The 26,462-nt window shown below is 43.6% G+C and overlaps 1 protein-coding gene across 1 annotated transcript; it reads right to left on the bottom strand.

Annotated features, from left to right (window-relative positions):
- Positions 1-1,714: 1,714 nt before the first annotated feature.
- On the bottom strand, positions 1,715-25,954 carry LOC139350709 (protein phosphatase 1H-like). The gene is made up of 10 exons (XM_070992246.1): positions 25,418-25,954; positions 19,148-19,337; positions 17,020-17,391; positions 14,927-15,039; positions 14,683-14,767; positions 13,061-13,179; positions 9,563-9,626; positions 8,477-8,584; positions 6,069-6,220; positions 1,715-5,790 (listed from the first exon to the last, which is right to left on the bottom strand). Exons 1-10 carry the CDS (start codon positions 25,651-25,653, stop codon positions 5,643-5,645), a joined length of 1,587 nt encoding a protein of 528 aa, XP_070848347.1. The 5' UTR covers positions 25,654-25,954; the 3' UTR covers positions 1,715-5,642.
- Positions 25,955-26,462: the final 508 nt, after the last annotated feature.

Genomic DNA, 26,462 nt, shown 5'->3' with positions numbered 1-26,462 from the left:
CCCGTTTTCTCAAACGATCCTGAAGGAAAACGTGATAACCCAACGGATGTGTCTCCAGCATTCAAAGGAACTGGCATGTTTTATCCAGATAGTCCGCTTTAGTAATTAAGAGAATTAACTTCTTGTGTAATTGCTCTTTATTTCACTGGAAGTCACATTTGGGCTATATCACATTCTTGGTGCAACTTAGGAGAAGTTTAGAGAGTGTAAGCAAATTATTTGGGGAGGGAGGGAATGTAAGAACATTTACATACTGTAAGTGCTGTACTTGCATATAAATTTACGGTACTTGTCCTTAAGTATTTCCATTTTATTGAACTTTATATTTGTACTTCACTACATCTCAGGTGGCAAATATTGTATTTTTTACCCTTCCTGTCCAGTCAAAACCATGTAGCTCCAATTTTTCTGATGAACTGAAGGATTAAGTGTTCCTTCATTGGTTGAGAAAATTCTTTTCCCTCTTAAGATAAACTGTTTTAAACCCTCTTGGATTAGCCAGAATGAAAACAGGCTTTTTTCTGCACTCATGACTGTTTAGAGATGCATGGTTCTCACAGGACCTGTAAACACATAATGATATAGAAAATGTGATGATCTGTGATTATACAGGAGGATTGGGATACTGGCTTTTACTCAGGTTTTTTTTTTTTTTTTTTTTCAAAGATGTTATATGCAGTGGGGAAAATAAGTATTGAACGCGTCAACATTATTGTCAGTAAGTATATTTCTAATGGAGCTATCAGTAACAACCCAAGTAATCCATAAAAACAAAGAAATCCAAACAACTCCATAAATTAAACTGTGAAATAAAGTGGAATGACAGGCAAAAAGTATTGAACACATGAAGAAGAGGAGGTGCAAAAAGGCATGGAAAGCCAAGAAAGCAGCTAAAATCTGTCAGTATTTAGAATGCAATCCTGCCCCCATCAGTGCAAATTAATATCAGCTGGTTTAGTCCTCATTGATGGCCTATAAAAGGGTTTCTCATTACCAAGGTGTCACACAAGAAACATCTCATGATGGGTAAAAGCAAAGGGCTCTCACAAGACCTTCAGTTTGCGTGTTCAATACTTTTTGCCTGTGTCATTCCACTTTATTTCACAAACTTAATTTATGGATTGATTTGTTTGGATTTCTTTGTGTTTGTGGATTACCCAGGTTGTTACTGACATCTGGCAAGAGATTTATTTCACTAGCCCCATTAGAATTATGTTTATTGACAAAAATGTTGATGTGTTCAATACTTATTTTCCCTGATGTGAATAAAGTTATTAACCTCATCATCATTAAGAGCTGCTTCTGTATTAATCTGTCCGTCCAGTGAGTCCACAGGATAGTGCATGAGTTGACCCTGTTCTGTCAGTGTGTCTGTGAATGTTTGAGATTCAGTGAGCACTGTGTAGTTCCACTAATGAATCCCTCTGCTGTCTGTCTAACTGGCCTTATGGAGGCCAGTTGACCCTGTTTTTGTTAGCTTTGGCTTTCCCCTCAAGTAGAACCCTGGGAATAGAAACAGCAACACTATTGATTAGTGCTTCTGCACTTCTCCTCTTTTGTTCCTTGCTCTTTCAGATTGAGGAGTGAGAAACTGATAAGGAGCTGATGGTGTTTGAGGAGAAGCAGGGAAGGAACTATGCCCCTCTTGACTACACCGTTTGCATACAGACCTAAAGTTTACATGACATTCTTCGATTTCCATGACACAAACATCTTTTCCATTGATCTTTAACATTTATTTTCTTTTAAGTTCATTTCTGCAAAAGAAACACTGAAGGTAAACATTGTTTTCCACCCCCCCACCCCCCCCAAAAAAAGTTGCACAAGGAAACATTAAAAATATTTCTTTTTTGATCTTCCTGTTATACAAAATGTACATTTCACATTCACAAATGAATAGGTTGAAGGTAGCACAATGGTCACTTAAAAATGGTTTCCCTCTGGGCTTCAAACTTCCTCTTTGCTACAGAAAAAAAAGCTCTTCTCATTTTCCCACCACATATTCTATAGGTAGAAAAAAACAACAGCAGTGCCTACTTTTACAATACAGCAACTTCGAAAAGGGAAACCTACAGTTGGGCTGAAGGGACAAAGCAAAATATCAAGTCTAAGAGCTTCCCGAACACAACAATCCACTCCCATGTCATCACAAACACAGTGGCACTAATAACCCACCTTGGGGGACTCCCTGCCTTCAGAAAAGTCCTTGCCCACTTTAACTACACATGATAACTGAACCTGAGTTGATGTGCAGCCGCTGGGTGGCACAGTAGGATGACAAAAGTAAATCATATAGTCATTCTTTGACATTCATCTAAGAGAAAAGGCTTAATGACGGGTATGAGGATGAACATTCAACAGGTTCTGATGCCCTGATCAGACGTCTCGACATGTTCACAGTTCGCTCTCTATGTTGAAAGTCTGGTTGTTTGTAACCGCCCTGTTGAACTGGGTCACATGCTATGACAATGCTGAGGTGGCAGCAGGACAGGTTTTACTAAATAAAAAATTTAATAAAATGACTAAATAAAAGCATAAATAAAAACAGACATTCAGTAAATCATATAGAATTCCTGTCAAATAGCTTATTTGATGGAAGAATGGATGCAACAACAAATAATTATGTATCACAATACATAATTTTCAAATGAAATCTTTCTTTCATGGAATGTACAAGAGGACAAATGCACCATACAAACTCCAGGCAGATGTAAATGAGTGCTGCTCGGAGGAATGTCGATGAGTGTCAGCTGCAAGCAAGTCTGAGCTAAGATGCTAAACAGCCCAGGCAACACGAAGGCGCATATCATGTTACGCAAAGCAAAAGTTCAACGTCTTGGGGGAATTATGTTTATTTGCTTTGAGAAGATTGATACCAGCAGATGGTTAGCTTAGCTTAAAGAGAGAGAACAGCTAGCCTGGCTCTAAAGCTCACTTTACTGGACTAGCTCTTTCCCCCTCTCTCCAGCCATTATGCTAAGCTAAATCCTCCCATTAAAGCAAGTAAATGTGCTTCCCAAAATGTTGAACAATGGCTTCCTCATCCTGGCACGGCACCATTTCTATTTGAACTTCTTTGGACTCATTATAAAATAAGGAGATGCGTTTTCACTTTACAGTCAAGCCTGTAAAGTCAGAACAGCAGTGCCACTCCAAACTGAGGAGAGCCAAGTCAAGTCGAGGACTTAACTATTAAAACATGCAATGGAATCGCCTCTCATCTCCTGCACGTTCACTCAGTGTGGCTGTCTAAGGAGTGTGGCCTGCACGAACACAGAATAAGTATGTAGGGAGGTGGCGAAAAAAACAAAAACAAAAACACATGCATGTCAGTTTCTGAGGCCACGACACTATTTTCAGACAAACTGAATTCTTCATGGTTGCTCTTCTTTCTGAAACCCCACAAGTGGGAAAAAAAACACATGATTTGGTTTCGTGTTACACTTTTCCGTTCTGTTTTTTCCTTTCTTCACCATCAGTTGCACCCTTAGCTCTTGTGCTAAACGTCAGGGATGCTAAATAACCTTATAAATATATGCATGGTCTCTGCACATTTACAAACAAATAACATTAACACTAACTCTTAGATACAATACGGAAATACAAATTCAGTCCATATAAAAACAAACAGCAGTGTAAACCATTGCACCGTCGCTCATGTTCCCGGGCCTACAATATGTCACTGCATGCACTGACACACAGTAAATCACTACATCCAAACATAGCATAGTGTTACTCCCAAACCTGTCCCTCTGAAGACAAATGTGATCCGTGTCGCGCATCTAAAGCTTATGAAACATGCAAAACATGTCAAAGCAAAAGAAAGCTTTCAGGGTTTTTTTCTCTGTGAAACTTTTCTTCACCATGACGTCGATAGTGTTTTCATTATTTTTTAAAATTACAATTAGAAATTTAATTTAATCCTCCCTGCTGCAGGGAAAATTCGCCTGTTTGTCATTTCATAAATCACGGCTCCTCGGCTAATGATACCGGTCAGCCTAAAGTGCAAGTACGCTGATGTACAATTAATCACATCTAAGGTTAATTCTGATGAGGTTATTTTTCAATTGGAAAAACTCAAATTCGCAGTTTCCCAGTGTATAGTTTAGCTTGTATGAAATATTTCCTGACAAGGAACTTAGTTAGTTAAATGAAAGGATTCTCACCACTCTGGTATCTGTGCATTAAATGGGACACTACAGCCAGGAGCCTGTTAGCTTAGCTTAAAGACTGGAAGCAGGAAACAACTAGCCTGGCGGTCTACCAGCACGTAAGCTAACATGTAGTATGTCTTTTGTTTATCTATACAAAAGAGATACAACATATTCATTTAGAGGTTTTAAAGGGCTTTTACCTTTGGACAGAGCAAAACCACCTATATCCCGCCTGCTTCCAGTCTTTAGCTAAACTAAGCTAACCTTGTCCTGGCTGTAGCACACATATGAGGGTGGCACTGATCTTTTAAGCTAACTAGCTAGCTTCTTAGCAACCCTTGTGTCAGTTCATGAAATATCCAGCCAAGTTAAAACACCATAACCATGACTGCTAACCAACAAACTGCTTGAGTGATTTTTTTGGACATTGATTTTGATTGATTTTTAGTAGTACTTTTGAATTTTAAGACTCAAAAATGTTCTTATCACAACCCGTATCAAGCTATGTCCCCGCTGTGGATCCATGCACACTCTCCCCACAGTAAAACTGATGCCTGATCTGCTTTGCTACTATAACTTCAGGTCCTCGTCTCCTTCCCTCTGCGTCCACACTGGTCAGTCGTGCACTTTCTCAGAAAAATGAAAACCGAATGCACGTGAAACAGAGGCAACTCCACGTGACAACTGATTTCAGGTTTCCGGGGCTCGTACCAGCCAAAATCTCTGCATGCAATCAGTCTGTAATCTGAAAAGCAATCTGGAAACAGTTCTTCAGCAAGTGAACCCTTCAAAGCCACACTGTGGCAAACAGAAAACGCAGCTGACCTGTCAGCTCCGTCCATGGTCACGAGACAAAGGAGGGGTTTTTTTTCTTTCTTTTTTACAAACAAGTTGACAGTACAGTACAGGAGAAGGGGGGGGCTAAAGGAGGAGGAAGAGGAGGAGCCGAGTATTGTACAGCACAGCAAGAAGGACAGAAAGAAAGAAAGAAAGAAAGAAAGAAAGAAAGAAAGAAAGAAAGAAAGAAAGAAAGAAAGAAAGGTCTTTTCTTCACTTTGGAAGAGCATTTGTCTACTTTAGCTGTCACATCTCTGCAGAAGTTCAGGGGCATCCTGGAACTGCTCTAACTAATAATACTCAAGATGTTTCCATCGCTTTCATCAACTTCAAACGGGCCAAATCATTTCTTTTGATTCACGACAAATTAAATTACCACGTGTTTGTGTTGAGGCTTTAAAAATCAACAGAAGTGCTGACTGTTGTTCCCCTGAGCAGCCAAATGTGGTGGCTGACCAATTCTGAATTCCTATAGAGATGTGAAACAATCTAAATATCCAAATATTAGTATATCCTTGGTCTGAAGAAGAAAAGAAATGTGCAAACAGCACTAAGGAAAGGGGAATCTCAGTCCAGGACTAATCAGCCCTGTTGGTTTGAGAGCCTACGTGCCCTTCAGGTCCTTGAACTGCAGCATCTCTGCTGGGCTCCTCAGGGCTGACGGTTTCCGTACATCAGGGGTATGATGAAGACGGAGATGTCATCTCCGGAACCCAGACGCTCATTGGTGATCCGCCAGCCTCGGTCCCGAAGCACGCCACGTGCTCGCATCACCAGGTCTTGTGCTGCCATTGTATACCTGGACAACAGAGGAAACAATAATAAAACCCATAACCACTGCACTGTGAGTTGTCTTATACAGGTGTCACAACAGGCCATATTGAGATGAGAAGATATTGGCCCTAATCTGCACTGGTGAGACAAAATTTCTATTTCAGACTTCATCTGAAGATATAATAAAATGTGTGAAAATTATGCGAACTGGTTTGTGGCCAAAGCTAGAATTTATCCTTGATAGGGAAGCAATGCTTGTTAAATAACAGACGCAAGACGGTGGCACAATTTACAGCAGCAGACCTGTGCAGGTCGTCAGGATCACAGTTGGCGAGGAATGTGGTGACGGCTTCGGCTACTTCCTGGTTGGAGAGGACGTCCCAGAGGCCGTCGGTTCCCATGACAAGAACATCATCAGCGCCGTGCTCGTACTGCGTCAGGTTATACACCTTAACCTGCAGGCCAGAGCACAACATGTGAAGGGTTTCATTAAAAATACTCATTGTCATACTGAAGCGTCGCATCAACTGAAGCACTTTGGTACATTTTTACCACTTAATTCGCATCCTTGTTGTGACTTCAGAGAGCACTAAAATTCAGGCTTCTTTATGTTTAATTACAGAAAAACAAGACCAGGAGTCTACAGAGAGTTCTGCATAGGACTAGATGATACACTCCCTTATCTACACCTAATGAGACGAGTTGGGGGTGATCCTGTATTCTGATGGGGAAACAGGACATGTCCTTGGGGGCTAAGGTGTGTCTAGACATCATTGGGGTCATCAGGTGGGCACCCTCCTTCCCCGGTGTTTTGATGATAGGCCCACAACACCTCTAGAGGGCTCATCGGCAACACCTGGCGTCCCAGGTGCCCCCCCTCTGCCTTAACACCATCTCTCCCTGCTGGCACCGGGTCACCTTTATCCTTGTCCTTGCCTGCTCAGCAGCACTGGACAGGGCTTTGATGGCTTGACGCTGGGCTTGGCCACAGATTCCCATGGCCCTAAGTAAGTTGGTTGATATTCCCACAAAGCCTCTGAGGCTGATCTCAACTGGATGAACCTTTGCTTTGCAGCCACGCTGTCCGGCGTCAGCTGCTAATTCAGCATACTTGAGGGACTTCCTTTCATAGGCCTCTTCCACTGCATCCTCCCAGGGCACAGTAAGCTCTATGATGTGCACTCTAGGTCAACCAACAAGGTCCAATCTCGTGCATCCCCTGCCTTCTGCCAAGTTGGTCTGCTTTATAGTGCTGAAGCGGTTGACTGATCATTGGTTCGAGGCTAAAAATACTGATATATATGAAAAATGTATATAAAGAACATTCTGGTGTCATTCTGATTCTGTGATCAAAGTCACAAATGTATTTTCCTATTGCTTCTTTTTCTGTTTGATCTTTTCCTTGCTTTTCTCATATACTGGTTGTCTGCATGTTTTCTGTGTAATTATCGTGGTTTTTCTACTCTGGTTTTACAAACGCAGCAAAAATAAGTGAAACGAGACAAATTTTAGCTAAAGCTCAGAAACTGCAACAATAACACTCGAAATTCTACGGTTATGCAGAAGTGAAGGAGTTCTTTCAACGGCTGGCAAGTTCAAGGACACAGGTTTCTGAACCATATTGAAATCTATACTGACACAGCACAGTGCATGGCATTTTCACAACTTAATGAATTCAATGCAGTTTTCATTCACTGAGAGCATCTCAAGAAACCACTTGAGAGCCTTTGGTAAGAGGTGAAAGTTGTGTCTGTGAGAGAAAGAAAGAGACACAGACGGAGACACAGAGTGCTGAGAGGAGTTGAGTCTTCCACGTGAACCTGGCGTGAACCCGGGTATTAATGAATTAAAGATCAAGCACAGAGCTGTGGGAGGAAAAATGCAAAACTCTATAAGACAAACTACATCAGGAGATGAAAGCGCTTTGAAAGCAGTGCCAGACAGTCAGACAGGTGAGCTCAAGTTCTCCTGCTGCAGAGGACCTCGCTCAGACAGAGATGCAGCAAAATGCTGCCTCCAGTGATTGTAGTGCAGATATGCCAGGGGTAGAAGCAGGGTGAGCTATCCGACAGGCATATGCAACATCATTCATGTGACAACACAAGATAAGCAAAGAGGCCGGCAAGAAGAGCTAGAGCGAATGGAGAGAGCAAAAGAAACGTGTGCGACATCCGACCCGGCTGGTTAAGAAGCCTGTAACTGTACCAGCTACGAGTCACAACCCCCCGTCTGAGGGTTAAATTTTACATGTTAAGATTTTAAGCAATTATTCAACACAGAGAACACATTGCACTTGTTTTCTTGCCAAGAGTTAAATAAGAAGATCGATACCACCCTCATATGTATTGTAAATTTGTAACCAGAGCCAGCAACCACGTTAGCTTAGCATAAAAACTGGAAACGGGGGAAACTGCTAGCCTGGTGAGATATAGCATGTTAATAATTAGTGAGTGTGTGGCTAGCTGTTTCCAGTCTCCATGCAATGCTAAGCTAAGCTAACCAGCTGCTGGCTTCAGCTATGTGTTTGTCTTAAATAATGTAGCATTGTTGTTTGGTAACTTAAATCATAAAACACTCAGCACTGGCGCGCTGTCACCAAAAGAACCACCATGTCCTACACTGAGGAGGTTTGATCCCAATCTCACACACTGAGCCTTTAAACTTACTTTGCAGTGATCGAACATGTGTCAGCATGCGGTGCTGGCTCTTACCTCAGGGCAACAGGAAAGGAATGGTTTGATGTAGATGTTGGAGTCATGAACCTTGAGGTCATGGTCACCGAGCCCTCGGGTCACTCCGATGGTGGCCAACACTCGTGCCTGCAAAACACTGAGTGGCTTAGTCTGGGTTTCTTACACATTTCTGTCAGAGTTTAAAAAAACAGACAGTGCTTGTCAGTTAGTGAATAATGAACATATGGATGCGAAAATGGCGCCACACTGACGGACAGTAACCACAGTGGCAGTGTTTCACCCTGTTACCTCCCAGTCACAATTTACAACAGCAGTGGGCGGTGGAGCCGGTAATTTCTCACGGTGCTGTTGCAGTATAGCTTTGCATTTTGGGGGGAAAAATGTATTTGGTGGTGCATGGTGCATGCAGACAAATATCACAACATGTGACGCTGTTCTGAGGCCTGTAAGTGCACTTATTTTTCTATTCTTTTATCAAATGCTCTCTCGCTGCTCCACCGCTCTTTCATCTCTGTGTGAAAACTCTTCTTCCTCTCTGTTCTCTGAATTGAACGGCTATTCATCAGACAACAATGGCGCCGTGTGGTCGTCGGACGCCACTTTCCTCTCTGGCGGAGGCTCCCGTTCTCGCCTCTCTTCGCATCAAACTGAACTGATTGAAAATATGAAGCAAACACGACGCGTACTGAGAATTTGAAGCGCTTTGTGCAATTCATTTGGAGTGTTTGCAGTTTTCCGTCTCTTCTGCTCATCTCTCCCCTGCCGTCCCGGTGGGAATTAACTCCGCTTCTCAGAGAGACAACTGTCATCTCCCGAGTGGTGTGTGTCTGTCTGAATGTCCGTGTGTGTTAGATGTAGCTACTGGAGTGAAACAGATGGACCGTCTGCTCTCTCTTCTAGTGAGGGTGCACACTGACACACACAGGCACACTGTGTGTTACTCGCACATCAGAGACCAAGTGTTCGCCCACTCTCTGGGTGGCTGGCAGGCATGTAGCGTGTGTGTGTGTGTCAGACTGACAATGTTAGTGGGAGTGATTTTCTCTGCAGTTCTGAATCCTAGAGTAGAGGTACAGGGCTCGGAGTCGACACGCACACTCTCACCTTTTTCCCTTCCCCGTATATCAGTGGAAACTTGAGATCTTCATCCTCGATGGTCTTGTACGCCCTGCGTTTGAGGAGAGGGAAGAAAAGCAGACCAAGACAGTGAATGGATCTGTTCACTGTCTGACACATATGTTCACACACAAATATACACACACTTTAAAAAAGAGGCGAGGAGACCTTTGAGATCTCTCTTAATTATACTATCTTAAACATTTTCCCTTTGGCTTCACAGCAGAACCAGCAGGTCCTAACACCTCTCCCTCAGGTGAATCATTACCATCCAGATTTAACATAACACACAGCCACGAGTCCTTGAGTGAGGCATCAACTACTGTAGGACTGATGCTTTGCAGCTTGACCACATCTGGGCCCCTTTGTCCCATATTCACCATCTCAACGTCTAGAAGGGGAGCTCACTTCCAAACCTCGTTATTAACCTCATTCACTAATGTAGTTCATTCACTAATTGCTGTTACTCTCAGCTTTTACGAGGCGTTGAGCGTCTTTCACGGCCTACAGCTTTCAAGTTCACTCACACTGCTCTCATGCACCACCCACTGCTGTAACTGCAGACAGACAAAGTTAGCAACAAGCTGGTGAACATAGCAGCATGTAGCACCTAGCTAGGCAGATATTTACCTCAATGTGGTGGAGACAAAAACGGAGCTAAAAGGAGACTTAATAATGGAGTGACATTCATCAAATGACCAAAAGTGTATCTCCAAATGAATGCTATATTTGCTCTGTGTTTGCTGCCCCCAAGTGGCCAAAATGTTAACTGCGTCTGCTTTAAGTTCTGCATAATTTTCCTTGTGCTGTCCTACACGATTAAAGGTGTAACTCAGCAATTTAGTACTGAACGTTCATAAAGTTTAGCGACTTGTTGGAGTACTTTTGTTAAAAATGTAAGTCTCTAAGCTTAAGTGGAGATATAACCCTGTAGACATTATAAAAGGGTTTTCAGAGGCTGAATACACTCCATGATGAGCAAACTGATTTTGATGAGTAAGTATGGTGGAGTCCTTCAATTTTTTTTTAAGATCTCATGTTTGTCAGTTATATCTATGAACACATTTCTTTTCCTTTCTTCTTGCTCTGGCCCGGCCCTTTTTAATAAACACGTAGGTAGGAAACAAAGCCACTGCTGTCCTTGTAGGTTTTGATCCTGTGTCTCACTGCAAGAACGTTTCTCTGGAGTGCAATAACAAGCGCTTTCGCTTCTGAAAAATTTAGCGAGCCAGCAAACACAAGCAACAACAACAAAAAATGAGTTCAGGAGTGCGCAAATGGAAGCAGAAGATCTGAGAATACACTTAGAAATGGAGCTTTGAAGTCAGGCTGAAAGACTCCATGGCTGACGCTGATGTACTTAAACTAGATAGATTAGACTTGGCGTCACCAGTCAATGGAGGATATCAACTTCAAACAGCTTCATATCTGACCAAGGTTTGCTGAGACTGTCAGTCCACGTCTCTCTCCGCCCATTTGTCTGTCTCAAAAGCGAGACGTGTACTTTCGCCGACCTGAATGCAACACTCTCTCTGCCTGGCTCTTTTCCCTTGTGCCTATGTGCCGCATAGGTGCAGATATAATTTCTTCATCCATCAGGCACCCCAGCATTCCTGCTCATCAAACTTAACACCTCTGATAAAGAGAGAAACAACAGTGAGTCACACGCTGCACTAATTTATCTTCCCACTGTTTTATCTTGGACGTTCAGGGCTGCCAAATGAGAACGCTCATTTTCGCTGTTGTCGTACTTTGCATTTCACAGTTACACACGTTGAGAGCTAAAAAAAAAAAAAAGAATTATGCCAAACATGGACGGTTTTACTGCTTTTCTCTGTTCTGCATTAAAACGTGTTTGAATGTTGGACTGTTGTTGGACAAAACGAGCAATATGAAGACATGTTGGAGAGCAGTTTGGTCCTTGTGGAGGTCAATATGAACAATGCCTTGCTCAAGGGCAGCCAAAAGCAGATTCCATGAAGGTTTTGGGGAGATTACACTGACTTCCTTCCATTCATTTCCTTTATATTTACCCTAACCCTAACCATAACTACTACTTGCCTAACCCTAACACTTACCCTAACCTTAACTTAAACCTAACCGAAGTGTCCACCCTAAAACTGAACAATTTACGTCATGGAGACTTTTGTTTTGTTCCCATAATGAAGATTTATGTCCCCACAGCATGAGTAATACACAAACACACACACACACACGCACACATAGGCACCAACATAGTGGTCTATATATCAGCACAGCACGTCAACATGGCCTAAATAAAGAGAGTCAGATGGACAGCTGGAATAAAGGACTACGTCATTACTTTATCGCATAACACAAAGCAGCACTGAATGCCTGTTCAAATTCAGAATGTTTATTCGTTTCCTGATCATAATTTCAAATTCAAACAATATTTCATTTCTGCAAACGTCTTTTATGCAAGTTTTAGTTGAAAAATGTATTTAACATGTTGCATTTGAGGCCCTGCAATCGGCTGGCGACCGGTTCAGGGTGTACCCCGCCTCTCGCCCATTGTAGCTGGGATAGGCTCCAGCCCCCCGCAACCCCGAAAGGGATAGGCGGTATAGATAATGGATGGATGGATGGATGTTGCATTTGAAAACTTTGACTTGACTTGTGTTAACTGAAAAAAAGGGTGTATAGAAAAACAGGTCTAAAACCAACAAAGTCAACATTTCTGTGTTACCAATGGATTAAATGTCTATGTGGAATAGCAGCAATAATTTAAAAACACAAACATTATTATTTATTTATCTGTAGTTTTTTAACGCACTCGTGGAACACAGGCTAGCAGCGCTAACCAGACGTGAACTAACCGTCCGAGAAATAGACAAAATATATTGAAATGACTCCCTTGCCTTGATGTGAGCAGAAACAACAGCAGCCCGTGCAGTGGCACATCCCAGCTGGCACGGCTCTTGCTCCCGTGGGCTGGTCTTATAGTGAAATATACATCACACGGCACCACACACACAGTGCTGTATGTGCCTCTGTGTGTCTGAGTGAGAGCGAGTGTGTCAGTAAAAGCACATCTCATTACTGGCTTCCACTGCCACCACAGTCAAACAGCATGGTGCCTCGCTAACCCACATAACGGCGCGCATGCAGGATCATCTCTGCTGTATCATTATATCATATCAGCTCAGGCCGCTCCCTCGTTAGCTCTCTGCTGGGCTCTTCAGCGCTCACTGTATAGATGAGTGTAAGTTGCAGTAAAGGAGGGAAAAGGGAGCGATGGAAGCAGCAGACGAATGAAATCTTTTTCAGATTATTCTTTCATTTGTGTTGGCTGCAGCTGGAGAGGGCTGGAGTTTGCCCTCCCAGGTTACATTAGCAGGTTCCTTTTTACAGGTATGATTCATGGCAAGGCCGGCCAGTCACCGCCAGGAACTCACTTTACGGAGGCAGGGGTCTTTGTCTGCTCATTGAAAATAGGGTGTAAAAGAGAAAATGAAAAAGACTTACCATCCATTCATGGTGAAATCTCTGTAGAGCATCCTCTTGCCCACCTCCTTCCTCTGAACTCTCCGGGGAAATTCCAGGTGTGTGAACTCATTTCCTAACAGGTGAGGCTGCATGAAGCCCTGGAGGACAGACAATGATGGTCTTCAAGCCAGTCAAGCTGATAAATGTGGGGCAGATTTGCAGATCAAATGGAAGTCATCTTCCATCACAGGGGTGGCCGACGTGGCGCAGAATAATATAATGATATTTCAGGGTATTTCTGCGATAACTGACGACAAACCACTTCCATGTTACTGTAGTGTAGAACTAATTCATCCACCGCTGAGCTGGCAGCAGCGCTACTTTCACTTTCAGCCATGCTTGTTGCTGTTGAGTGGAACAGTATGACATCATTAAACCAACAAGTCGGAGCATTACCATTATCACCATGACTGATTTGACTGGTATTACCGCGAACAATGTGGTGTGTTTTTTTTGTCTGCTGCCACTTACTGTGTATGAGCCTGACTCATACTGGAATTTTGAGGCTGATAATAAATGACATTGGAGAGAAAATTCTATTCTGTTCATTTTCTAGAACCTTGACTCATAAATAAACCAGTTCATTCGCATATTGGGCCAAGCACTCAAATTGTCTCCTTTCATTGGTCAAGGCTGTGGTGAGTGACGTGCGGTGGAGCTCGGAGTGATGGTTGAGGGTTGGAGTTGAGGTCAGTATAATCACTGATAACAAGCACCTGCTTGACACATGGAGGGCAGAGCCTTTACTGGTTGTGTTTGTAGCAGACTGTTAAGGATTTAATACGAACAAAAAGATAAGAAGACAATCTACGAGTGCTCGCCCTTTGTGTGAACTCAGTCCTCTTGTTGCAGGTTGGTAGCACCTAAAATGATGTCGAGAAACTTCATATAAAGGTAACATGTTCAGCATGTTCCCTCCTTTGTTTTACATGACGTAAAAAAAATATGAGCAGGATATAATGGAGACACCGTTACCTCGCACATATCTCTGCATTTCTGTGCTATTTCTCGTTATTTACCGGCAGACGTGCGAATACCGATATATCTGCGATAAGATAAAATGCACTGATTCTCCACTTCACTCATTCTTAATCCTGTGTACGCAGACATCTGTGCATGCCATTGCATATAAAGACGCGGAAAGAAAGCACTCGGTGACGAGCTTTCAGCTGCTTCCTACTAAAGCGCGCATTGTTTATCCAAGCGTCTGCGAGACATTTATTCATGAAATCAAAAGGGAGCATGGAAGTGCAGACACATGAGTCACTGCGCACTGCCACCGACTATAAAAAGGTCAATCACAGCCAGCTATTCTCAGCTGACAAGCTTGTTGAGCTGTTTCGCAGCTCTACAGGAAGTTGATGGACTTCAAATGTCTTGCTGATCGTGTTGCTTGTTGTGTGAACACGCAGTGAGAAACTGGCTGACAACAAGCCCCGAACCTCTGGTCAACTCAATAAACTGAGATGAAGTACTGGGAGTTTCCGCTTGCTGACTGTGTGGATTTAGGTCGGCTAATGTGGATTTCTGTGAATAACCTTTTTACATATATTTCTAAGGACTTCAGACTAAAGACCAGACGTCATGCAGAGTTTTCTTACCAGGAACTGGAGCCGCTGTCGTTCTGATTCTGGTGTGAACTCCGTGGACATGGGAATGATCTCATTGTTTCTGATAATGATGGCCCTGCAGACACAGAAAGAGGTGACATTAATGCACATGCAGCCTTTATATTCAAAAGAACGAGCAGCTCTATTGGTCGAACCTCTCTCTGCCTCTGCCCCGGCATGTTCATTCTGCTGTGCAGACCCTTTCACTGCGTGGACAGAAGATAAGCATACACACCTGCTGTCACCTGCGTTCCCAACGTATAGTTTTCCCAGCAGGTAAACCACAGTGAGGGCAGTGCATCCTCCTGTGATGTTATAGACTTGCTTCTCCTTCTCAATCTGGGCATCCTGGGAAAGGCAGAGACGGGAGGGGGGGGTAGTTTAGTCAGTCTTTAATGAAGCATCGTTCAAGAAGACAACAGATGAAAAGCTTTAAAAACCTCCCACATCCGCCCATATGTGACAGTAAAAATGAAGACACAAGTCAAAATCCACACAGCAAGCAGCCCACACGGGCAGAAGTCTGGGCCTTTGAGTCAATAACATAACATGATTATAAGGTCGTGAGGTAAAGATGCAGAGAAATAAGACTGGTCACGACTGATCAGCTTCACCTAAATGGCCTCACGTCAGTTTACACGAATATGTCTTGCGTGAATTGTGCGGACAGTGATCTGTGTTCCTTTCCTGCAGGTTCTCCAGGAGTCACAGTCTGAACTGATGCAGTGATCGACTCCTACAGAGAGCGTCAAATCGAATGTAAGAGTTCTTCTTTGGGTGGCGGGGTTGATCTGGGGGGAGCTTTCTGTGGTCTGTTAAATCTGGGTACCGCAGGGGTCCAGCATGAGCAGTGTGGGTTGTTTTCCATTGCCATCTAGTGGTAATACTGCGTAGACTTTGGCTTGTGAAGGAGCATAAAAGGCAAAGGAAATAACAAGGAAAGATGCAGCTGAACGGTATAAAAGACTCTTTTTGACAAGATGTGGGCTGCAGATCTCTGTAAAGAATCAGAGTTTGACTGTCCTGTGGCTGCTTCTGCAATAACAGACACACAAGTGCCTCGAATTTAAAAGCAAATGAATTGAGACATATTTAGTCAGATGCTGCCTTTGAACTTGACAGCGAGACAGAAATCCACAGCCTCGTGTGCACGGCTGAGTGGCATTTAGCCAGCAGCATTCATTTCGTAACCCAGCTCTCTGAGGCCAGATGTCTAAATAAACTATAAACAGAGAAGCGAAAGGTCAATCATCTCTCTGTGCAAGTGTGTGTGTTGGTTAATATGTGGTCAGAATATTCGTAAGTGCAGCATCCGTCATATTATGGCAGCAAATAGAAGCAGGACTTCAGCAGCTGATAGTGCTTATTTGCATGTGCTGGCTACTTTAGGAACTAAATTTCCATATCCTGTGCAAATGTTTACTGCGTACACATGTGTTGCTGCAGCAAAAATATACAGTTTTAAATGTCATGTACTCCAGCGCTATTCATTTTCTTCAAATAAGAAAAAATGGAAATCATGGTGAGACAAGTCTTTCCTACACAAATGAAATAGATCAACACACTGAATCAGCTATCTAACAACACAAACATCTGTTGAACAATGCATGCACAGAATGAGGACCTTGAAACCTGTTCAAGAAGTATCGGCACCTCTAACTTCAACCTGCAGTGTCCCCCCCCCCCCCCCCGCCTCCCCTTTATAAACACTGTCGGCGTGCTTATGCTGCCATGAGCTCTGCCACGCCTCCTTGTCTCCTCTCTGGCCCATCCTCCTGCCTGACCAGGAAATCGATCGGTTTCAAGTCCTGAAGTGCTTCTAGAGGAGAGAGGAGGCTTGCCGGAAGGAGCGATGAGTGAGCATGCAGTTTTATCCTTTGCGGAAGTCTTTTACAGCACCAGTGACGTATAGAAGAGGTGTGACACACAGCTGGAATATACAAACAACATCGGGAAAGGACTCTACAAAGTGTTCCTTTTGTATTCATAAGTTGTATCCGTTATTTAAGATGATCGCATGCTCGAACAAACTTTCTGCCCTTCACCGTCTGTGTATCGCCAATCATTGCTGCTTGACATAAAAAGCGTCACTGCCAGTGCACCAGAGCAGAAATGTCACCCAGGACACCAGACTTAAAAAACTCTTTTATATAGGTGGTACAGATGAGGGTCAAACAACTGATCCCTGCAAGAAGATAATGAACAACCTCACATTCCTCTAGTCTCCAAAATCCTAAATGATGCATGACAGAGTGAATCCAGTGAGTGTGAAAGCACCATCAGGACGGGTGGACTAAAATTTATCCCGACCTTGCGCCTGTCTCTCACCATCTCTTTGAAGGCGTTCTCTATGGCTCCTATCACCAGGCTCTCATGCTGGATCTTCTTCTCAGTAAAGAACCGTGGCGGAGGCGGGGTGCTGCACGGGGACCCCGGTGCACCGGCGGCCCCGCGCAGCGAAGCGGCCCGGGTCAGGGCTCGGTGAGGGCCCGGGGTGTTTCCCTGGAGGTAGGGGTTGTTGTCGGGCTCCTCGCCCAGGACGGTCGGGGGCAGGGAGGCCAGGTTGCGTAGGATCTCGATGACGGCCTGGAGCTGGCAGGCGATGTGGTGCTGCAGTAGGCGGGAGGCGACAACCGCTGCACCTGAACCAGCATGGCCGTCAAACAAGGCCCAGTAGTGGAACACCAGTCCTTCACTGTCCTGCAGGCACACATTCAAAACACAGATTTATGTCATATCTGGTGGCGGCACGCAAGCAACAACTCAGTTCAACATAATCACATCCAACCACACAGTCATGAGAATAATGATAAAGGGATTGTAGTTTCTTTAGCTCAGAGCTGCATATCTTCACACCCACTGTCTGCCTGTCACTACCAGATCAGAGCTCACACAGAGAAGATCTATAAGACAATCAGAACCACGATTTATTAAACTCACCAGTGGCTTTTAGCACACATACACAATGCTTTATATAGAGTCTGGAATGTTCCATGAGTTTTTTAATAGCATGTAATTCCAGACTCAAGGACATTTTGCGGCTGTCCAGAAACATCTGTCTGACCTTAAACCACGCCCAGATGTAACATACTTTTTTCCAAAGGCTGTAACTGCAAAAAGTCCTTCCAATTTTGACTAATAAAGTGCTGCTCTAACGACTATTTTGTTTCTTATGACTTGGAGTGGAGCCCATTGACCACATATTTACAAGGAAGAGGAGCCATTGCACAAAACGTCAAAACACAGCATACAGTGGAAAATCTGCATAATACAGGCAGGACCAACGCGAGAGCCAAAGCGATAAATTTAACGCCCTGACTGAGTGTCAGCTAAAACAAAATGGCAGTGCTTCCTAAGCAGCAACGAACTCTTATCCAATGAAAGCAGGGCGTCGATGGGTTGGTCACTCCCTTGGAAAACAAGCGACTATAAATCAAACAGCATCAAAGCTGATATGAATCACTGTTGACAGAAAAATGATCCTACAGCCTCTTTCATGTTGCAGTAACGAGAAAGTGCATTTTAATTACATTTTTGAGCTGATCACAGAGCAACCTAAGTACTGACGCAAATGACCCAAAACAACACAATCGATCTGAATAACCTGACAAAAGTATGAAAAAACCCTCCTCCAGCTCATCATACTGCGCTCATGCTAAAATTGTGTAATTATTTTTTAGTCAATTTGAAAAAAAAAAACAAAACCCATAAAGCTAAATGACTGATTCTGCTTGTTGAATTTCTCATATGTGTGAGTCATCTCTGGGAGGAGAGACCCAGGAGAAAACATCATGACTCATCCTGTCCGGCAGTGAGTGGGAGCTGCAGAGGTCAGACCTCCTTCTCTCTGCAGGCAGGAACGGTGCAGGGGCCCCTCTCACACCTGGTCCACATGACCTGACCTTACATACACATTAGCTCAATTCCTGACTGTACGTACAAGTTTCCCACGCAGTGCAGAGGGTGTTACCATGGACACAGATTACTTTGGACAAAAACTTTTGGAAGATCTGAATGAACTCCAAAGACATGAGGTTTGTAGGGTGAGGGTTTAGTTAGGATCTTCCTCTAAGACAGTGTTTCTCAATTCCGGTCCTCGGGCCCCCCTGCCCTGCATGTTTTAGATGTTTCCCTCCTCCACCACACCTGATTCAAATGATCAGCTCGTCATCAAGCTTTGCAGTGATAACGAGCCACTCATTTGAATCAGGTGTGTTGAAGCAGGAAACATCTAAAACATGCAGGGCAGGGGGGCCTGAGGACCGGAATTGAGAAACACTGCTCTAAGAGAACATGCACTCTGACTATTTACTCCTGGGCAGCTCCACTCATTAGGTCACTGCTCCCTGTGTATGCCTGTTTAGTGCATCATGTAGTATGCACACTGTATACCCTTTGTGCATACACCACCACGTTCAGTGGAGTGCGTATTTATGTGTATTAAGTGTCTTCTTACCTCTCCGAGCTTGCCGTGCTCCATGCGGAGCCCCAGGCCCTCTCCGTTGGGCAGGGAGTTGCGTCTCTTGGCCGTGGGGGTTTTGCTGGGCGTGGACGGAGGGCAGTAGCTCATTGGCCTCCTCCTTGCTACCACCACCTCGCAGCAGGCCTGGTCCTCATTCAGCGCACTCTTACCAGCATTGATCACCCTGCAGTGACAGTAAATATCATATTTTAGCACTGACTGCTAGCTTGTCTGCAGTCACTCGGAGGTCCTGTTACATAAAAGTCACATTTGGCAACACGCTCTCGGGATTCATATTTTCCAGCTAAAATTTTGCTACAAGCAACAGATGCACCACTTGCTGTGATTTCCCAGTCTGACAGCTGTGGTCTGGAACAAGCGGCTGAATGAAAGCAGACATCTGATGCTTTCTGTTGGATGAAACGCTACTACAGTCTTTCACAGTTATTGTGGCTCACTGCAGGATCACAACAATTAGCCTGAGCCACAGCCTGAGGTTCCTATCTGTACGCCCAGTGAAGCATGTTTCATGTTCCTGATGAAGATCAAAGAGGAGAGCTCATTTGTGGTACTGCTCTGCTGGGAGGGTCGTGATGCATCAGGACAGTCGCTTCTGGGTGAAATAGACGTCTTTGTTTGTGTGTGGCTGTACATACAAAGCCCAAAGCTGTGTGTTGCCTTATTCATCTTTTGTGCCATATTTAACTAGGAAGACCACAGAGAGAGATGGAACCAAGAAGACATGTAACCCAGTAACAATTAAAGACAGCTACACAATAACCGTGTGAAAAATTCTATTTCTTTTAAGCTTTTTTGTGTTGTTGTCAAAATCAGCACAAGAGGCTACAACACCTTGTCGTTGCAAGGTTGAGTTCCCAGTCCTCTTCCTGTCATGTCTCCTCAGAGCCCCACACCTTTTACATTTTACATCCCACGGCTTCGTTCTTATCTGCATTGATGACTAAACTGAAATGCCTCCATAACCTCAATTTCCCTGTATATTTTCCATGCCTATATTTTCACTGAATGAACTTGAAAGCACCATGTCAAGTTGGCTCGCCAAGCCAACGTGCGCGACCCCGACACGAACCTGAACATCTTTTCTTAACTTTTGCCCAATCCATCGTGCTTGGGTCGGGTCAAGTTGATGTTTATGGTTTTACAGGTGCTGTAAGCAATCCTGGAGAGAGATAGCTGACTGTTGAGTGTCATTCAAAGGTCGTCAGATACCAACGCTTAGGGTTTCCCAGGCCGTCAGATACTGGGATTGGGGTGGCTGGAGTTGGTTGGCTGGGGTTGCTGAGGTATGATGACCTGACCTCAATGATCAATTATCTTTGTCCAGAATTGTTTACTACGCCTTTTTAAATAAAACATCTCAACATTTATCAAATGGATTGACCATCATCATCAAGCCAAAATTTCAATTTGGTTCATGATCAAATAACCAACAAAACTAAAGATGCCTCCATCATCCTCTGCTGTACTTTGAACTTAGCGCTAATACATGTTAGCATGCTAACACACTCAGATGATGAACATAGTAAACATTATACCTGCTGAACATTACACAGTAATATTTAGCTCAAATCACTGCTCAGAGCTGCTGGGGTGGCTGTAGACTTTTAGTCTTATATCAAATTGTACAATATAATTCCCAAAGGTTGCTGAACCCTCCAAATCCCTCCCAAAATAACAGAACATAACCTTGATGTCCAAAATGTCAGCGACGGCACTGGCTATAAAAGCCGTCACATTACTTAAGACTTTTGTTTACACTGCAGTAACATTTTAAAGACCATAATCCAGTTTCTACCCACAACAACAACCGAGTAAAAAAATTCTACATTAAAACTCTGGCACATAGCTTTTCTATGTCACCCAAATCTTTTCCTGGCTATCTCTAAAGTCATGAAACCTCCTGAATAGTACCTAATGATACTACTTGAGCTTCATATAAATAGTGAAAAAATGAGATTGTGGCGACAGCTCCAGTGAGACTGGCAAGTCTGACAGACATCTCCGGAGGGTGTTGTGAATGTGTGTGTGAGTTGAGAAATTGGTCTATTTATAGGCACAGACTGGATGTTTTCTGCTAGGCAGCATCATTGCCTGGTTCTCTGCCTCAAATGCTTCTTAAGCACAGACTGAAGGAGAGAGGTAGAGATACTAAGCAAAAGTCACACCATTTCTGCATGCATCGATAGCAGGTACATGAGTATATATGTATGTATATATGTAATATTTATGCACATAAGCAGATCAGCATTTTATATCTATTTTTCTAGTGAGTTTGCACCTGTGTGGATGTTCTCTGAATTTCAAGAAAGAGAGGGATCAGTCTTCTTCAAAATGAGACTATTCTTCATGTCAGACTATTAAAAATCTCTCCTGAAACACGGTTAATTAGCCTCTGCTGAGGTTGAAAGAACTGTGGAAATACAATAACTACGCATATTTGCACACTGACAACTACGAATGGCCGCAACAAGTAAGAATCTGCACTTCAACTAAACCAACAGCTCCCATGAAGCACAGTGTGTTCGCTCAGGAACTGGTTGCCACGTTAAGCCTCGTGGTATGGAGGGAGCTCTTCAGCTGAAACTGTCATAACTTTGGTTAAAACGTGTCCTTCACCATGCTTGCATTGTATAAAAGTCATCATGTCCAGAGGGCTGGTCTTCGCTCTGATTACTCAGCTCGGCTTTGTTCCCACTGCAGCCATAATTACAGCAGAAAATGCCCTCTGAGTTATTACGGTCATAAAACACTCTGACACATCGACCACTTTGGAGCTCATTGATACACAAAAATCCTGGAAGCCTTTCTCTGGTTCATGTAATCTTCTGTCAACAAACCCAGTAATGTGATGACCTGTGCATGTGTGTGTATGATGTGACTGCTCCTGATAATCCTGATAATTTTACTGTGTGCAAAAAAAATACGTTTACGTGACCTTGTGAACCCTGAATGTAAAAACTGTTAGCAAATCCAATTTTCATCCTCCATGACTACAATGCATTTAATAGGTTAAATCAATAGTGGATCATTCAGTGTTACTCTATTTCATGGTCGCTGCAGCTGCTACTATTGTGTGTGTGTGTGGTTGAAAGTGCTCTTGCATCTAATTTGTCCTCGTTTCACCATTTGCAGGAAGAATGATAGTCATTTCAGTTCCCTGCCAATCAAATTTTTGTTCCATTCGGAACAATTAGCTTTCCTCCCATTAGGAACAAAACCTAATTTTCCCCTCCATTGTCAGGCATCTAATGCCCTCTTTGTTTCTCTACCCTCGGCAACAGATTCTGGGCCAGACATTGGCCCCAAGGATGAGATAATTATTTGGTGAAGCACAATGGCTCATAGCTTTGCATCTGTTTAACTTGCAACATCAATGGAACAATAACAGCCAAAGAGCTACGAGTTAAACGCTAAAAGAATCTTTCAAATAGTCCAAATTTCATACTTTTTCTTGAGGTTTTTGGTCAGAATTGCACTACCACCTGAATATATGAGATAAGAAAACAAAATGGCAAAACGGGAGTTTGAATGGAATGTAGGATGGGATTAGATAGTGTCTGTCACTGGGTCCTTGATTTCAGACTGAGGTGGACAAAAGCACCTCCTCATTTCTAGCCGTCAATTCTACCACCTGAAATAACAACTGTTGCTGGCAGATTTTCGGCTGTAGCTAGGTAGCTAATTAAGCTAACATTAGCTCCATGAACTAACATCAAGCATTCCACCTACTAGTTTTAAATGTGTAAACTTGATGGCTACATAAGTGATAATGTACTAAAAGACAGGACCCACACGACACGACTGAAACAAGGTGTTAGCATTGTTCCTGCATTGCACTGCAGGGCTAGTTAGCTGACATATTGTATGTATGCTAATGAAAATGTAAAATCAGACTCTGTTTAATTCTACCATTAGCCTGTTTAGCTGCTTATTAGCTTAAATACTTGGACATGCCAGGCAGGGGTTTGATTTTAGCTATATTGTTCATATTTTCAAAACGGGCGTTTTACTTTTACTGTTGCAAGAGAAAAAGCTTACAGGGTGTAGACTAACTGATGTGTTTGACGAACATAATGCCATTTTGGGTAAAGGTATGGCGTGGGCTGCTGATGTATACATTTCCCCAAATCTAATAAAGAGCAGGACCTAGCTGCTAATGTTAGCCTAACCTCTATTGTCAGTATTGCACACTGGATGCACTACTGTGTAAGCTAGTTAGCTGGACATGCTAACATTTACAGTTGCATTCAAGCAAACACTTGAACTTAAAACATTCGTTACACTTCTGCACTTGTGTTACTTCCAAACTCTTTATATACCAACTATTGCTCTGACTTACAACCCCATGGCACAAAGTTTTAATATATGGAAAAAATCCATATATTGACAGGCCAGTTATGGCCGCTAAGCTATGGCTGGACAATCACAGCTCAGGAAGGGTCGATCATGAACACAGTGACAGCAGATTCGACGACATGACTTTGAGTTGACTTGGATTTACCTTTATTCCAGAAAGGAAAAAGAGCCAAAATGGCTGCTGTAATGACAACACAGGAGGCCTTAATTACAGATAAATGCTGACACGAGCTGATCTCATTAACCACACCAGTCCCAAAGAGACACTTCATTGCTGCTCTGAGTATCAGTGTGTGCTGAGTGTGTCTGTGTGTGTGTTAAAAAGAGAGACAGAAAACAAAAGGAACACATGACCACAGATGCAGTTTAACACACAAATCATGCAAACTTCATGCCAACCCTTTAATCAAACTGATACTGTGGCCTGCTTATTCATAGTGATTGGGCTGTAGTGTGCTTGCTGACATGCATACTGAGGAATAAATATTTTCCAAATCTCTCCAACTATTTAGGCATTATTCTATTACAGTGGGAGAGAGGGAAGGGTGGGAGTAGTTCTAATAATAAATGTCTGTGAACAACCTTACAGGACTCAGAATGAGAGCAAGTTTCTTCAGTTCAGTTCAAAGGAGCCTTCACTTTACAGCAGAACTATTTAAAACCGATGCAATCTCTTCCTTTTGAAGGGAAGCAGCAAAAAATTCTTGAACAAAAAAGCATCAAGGGCCGCAGCAATAACTCTGTGTTGAGCGATCTGGACACGTTAAACTGTTTTCGTCTTCCTTGTGTCATAAGTACGATAATAATGAAGTAATGACGCATTTCTACGAGGAACTCAATATGATATTCCATAAGACTTATTGTGAAACGTTAACCACACAGGTCACTGTTATCAGGGTGGAGACAGGGTGACGTTTGGGATAAATTAACCAAGGGTGGAAACAGTTCCAACAGCTGAGCCAACACACACAGCAGATACTTCTGAGCTGCCTTTTTCTCATTTTTTCCTCCGCGATAAACAAATCTAATCATATCACGCATTCTGTGTCAAGCGTAGGTTTCACGTGTCTGTCATGTATTGTTTTTGACTTCAACAGAATGACACAACCAGATGTCTACTGTGCCATGTATCATGCACAACAGCGGTGAAGTAATGACAGGAGACAGGCTCAGAAACCGACTGCTGGCCTTTCTCGTGTCATAATTAGGTATTACCGTTTAATTTTCCACAAGACTCGGGAATTCTCCTCAGGATGAAACCTCAGTATCCTTCCAGGGTTTCTCTCAGCTTTTCTATTAGTGCCTGAGTAAACTTCTGTGGAACATGTGACGCTGTTGTGCTGCTCTGCTGATTGATCTAGATGCAGAGAGAGGCAGCCATGATGGACATAAGCAACAACAAACTCTTCACTTAACTGCATTTAAAACCACTCAGCAGTCCAGAGTCGGGGAGGCCAAGCTGCAACGCGAGGCTGCATCTTTATGAACCGGCTTCCTGCAGTATATCAACTGAGAGCCGCTCACATGCAATCACACACTGACACACAGTCGGCCATAAGTAGAGCCTAGCTGCAGACTAATACCCAGATGCTGCTGGTAGAAGGTGCATCATCCTCTTGCACGAGAAGACCAGCTTGGGCTGTGATCCTTTGGATGAAAGCTGTCATCCATTTCTACCAGCACGCACTTTCAGTTTGACACAGGAGGTGGATGTTTAGGTGACAACAGGTGCAGCCAGTATACCTGCCTGTCTACTTATACCTGATGATCACCTGGAAGCACTTATTGGGCCTCCTCAAAGTAGATGCTCCACAGTGAATACCGCTGCGATGACACCTGAAAGACAACAAGAGCCGCTTTGAGAGCAGCTGCCGTCGGGTTACTTACTCAGCGTATCCGGTGGCCCACGGTAATCTCCTGGTTTCCTTCAGGATGAGGATGGGCCGGGCTATGTGGTCCGCGGAGCACTCGATCTCATCCGGGGACAGTCCTAGGAACTGAGGTCTCATGTACGGGAATTTCAGCGGCAGCTCGGAGCCAGTGTTGCTCCCTCCACCGGAGCTGCCCCCGGCCATGATTCCACCCATGAACCCTGCCACGGCGGACTTGACCCGTGTGAGCATGGTGGCGCGTCGCGGCGGGGCGTCCGTCGGCCGGTGCGCGGTGCCGCGGCTCCCTTTCCCCGGATTGCCCCCCAGCTCGGCCGCGCTGGTCGACGACAGGCTCGATGGAGAATAAAGAAGCGGTGGCGGAGGAGGAGGAGGAGGAGGAGCCCTCAGATGGTTAAAGCTTCATTCATTCAGAACAGAGAGACGCAGCCGGAGGGGAAGATGATGAAAACAGTAATGATGCTTTAAGTAAAGCCCTGCACACCCCCATGTAGAGTCATTGATAACGGCTCCGCCGACGTGAACGCGGAAATACACAGAAGATTATCGGGTCATGTGATGCAACCATGGACGCACACTGCAAAAAATGCTCACTCTGTGTCTGGTGTCCGGGCTCATGTGTACTTGGAAATTGGAATTTAAAAAAAAACTCATTAAGTGAAATACAATAGACAGCAGTGTCAGCTTTTTTTTAAAAAATTTGAATATATATATATATATATATATAATTTGCTGCCGTATGCGTGGCGTGAATTGTAACCAAACCAAATGTTCAGGCATCAAAAGCAACAGGAGGAGGAACGCATCATCATAGCTCTGTTTTGGAAACAGTAAACCACTTCATTTGAAACAAGTGAAATTTATTATCTTCAAGAGCGGTTTTTAAAATTTCTCTAAAACAAGATATCAAGGTTCTTTATCATATCTTAATGATTGTGTGTGCGTGCGCGCGCGCGCGCGCGCGCGTGTGTGTGTGTTGATTCCTTTTTCATTGTAACGCTGTTATATGCATTGTCTTTTTTTACTGTACTGTGTATATGGAC

Source organism: Chaetodon trifascialis, chromosome 22, assembly GCF_039877785.1.
Source record: "Chaetodon trifascialis isolate fChaTrf1 chromosome 22, fChaTrf1.hap1, whole genome shotgun sequence".
Lineage (NCBI taxonomy): Eukaryota > Metazoa > Chordata > Actinopteri > Chaetodontiformes > Chaetodontidae > Chaetodon > Chaetodon trifascialis.
Note: the sequence above shows the minus strand (reverse complement) of the source record. Positions and strands in the feature narration are given on the sequence as shown.

Bases quoted from the DNA above. Each gene is read 5' to 3' on its own strand.
- LOC139350709 (XM_070992246.1), bottom strand. From the start codon at position 25,653: ATGCTCACACGGGTCAAGTCCGCCGTGGCAGGGTTCATGGGTGGAATC. The intron at 19,338-25,417 runs GTAAGTAACCCG...CTGTCACTGCAG, and splicing joins TGGGCCACCGGATACGCTGA to GGTGATCAATGCTGGTAAGA. The intron at 6,221-8,476 runs GTAAGAGCCAGC...TCTGGCCTGCAG, and splicing joins TCCTTTCCTGTTGCCCTGAG to GTTAAGGTGTATAACCTGAC.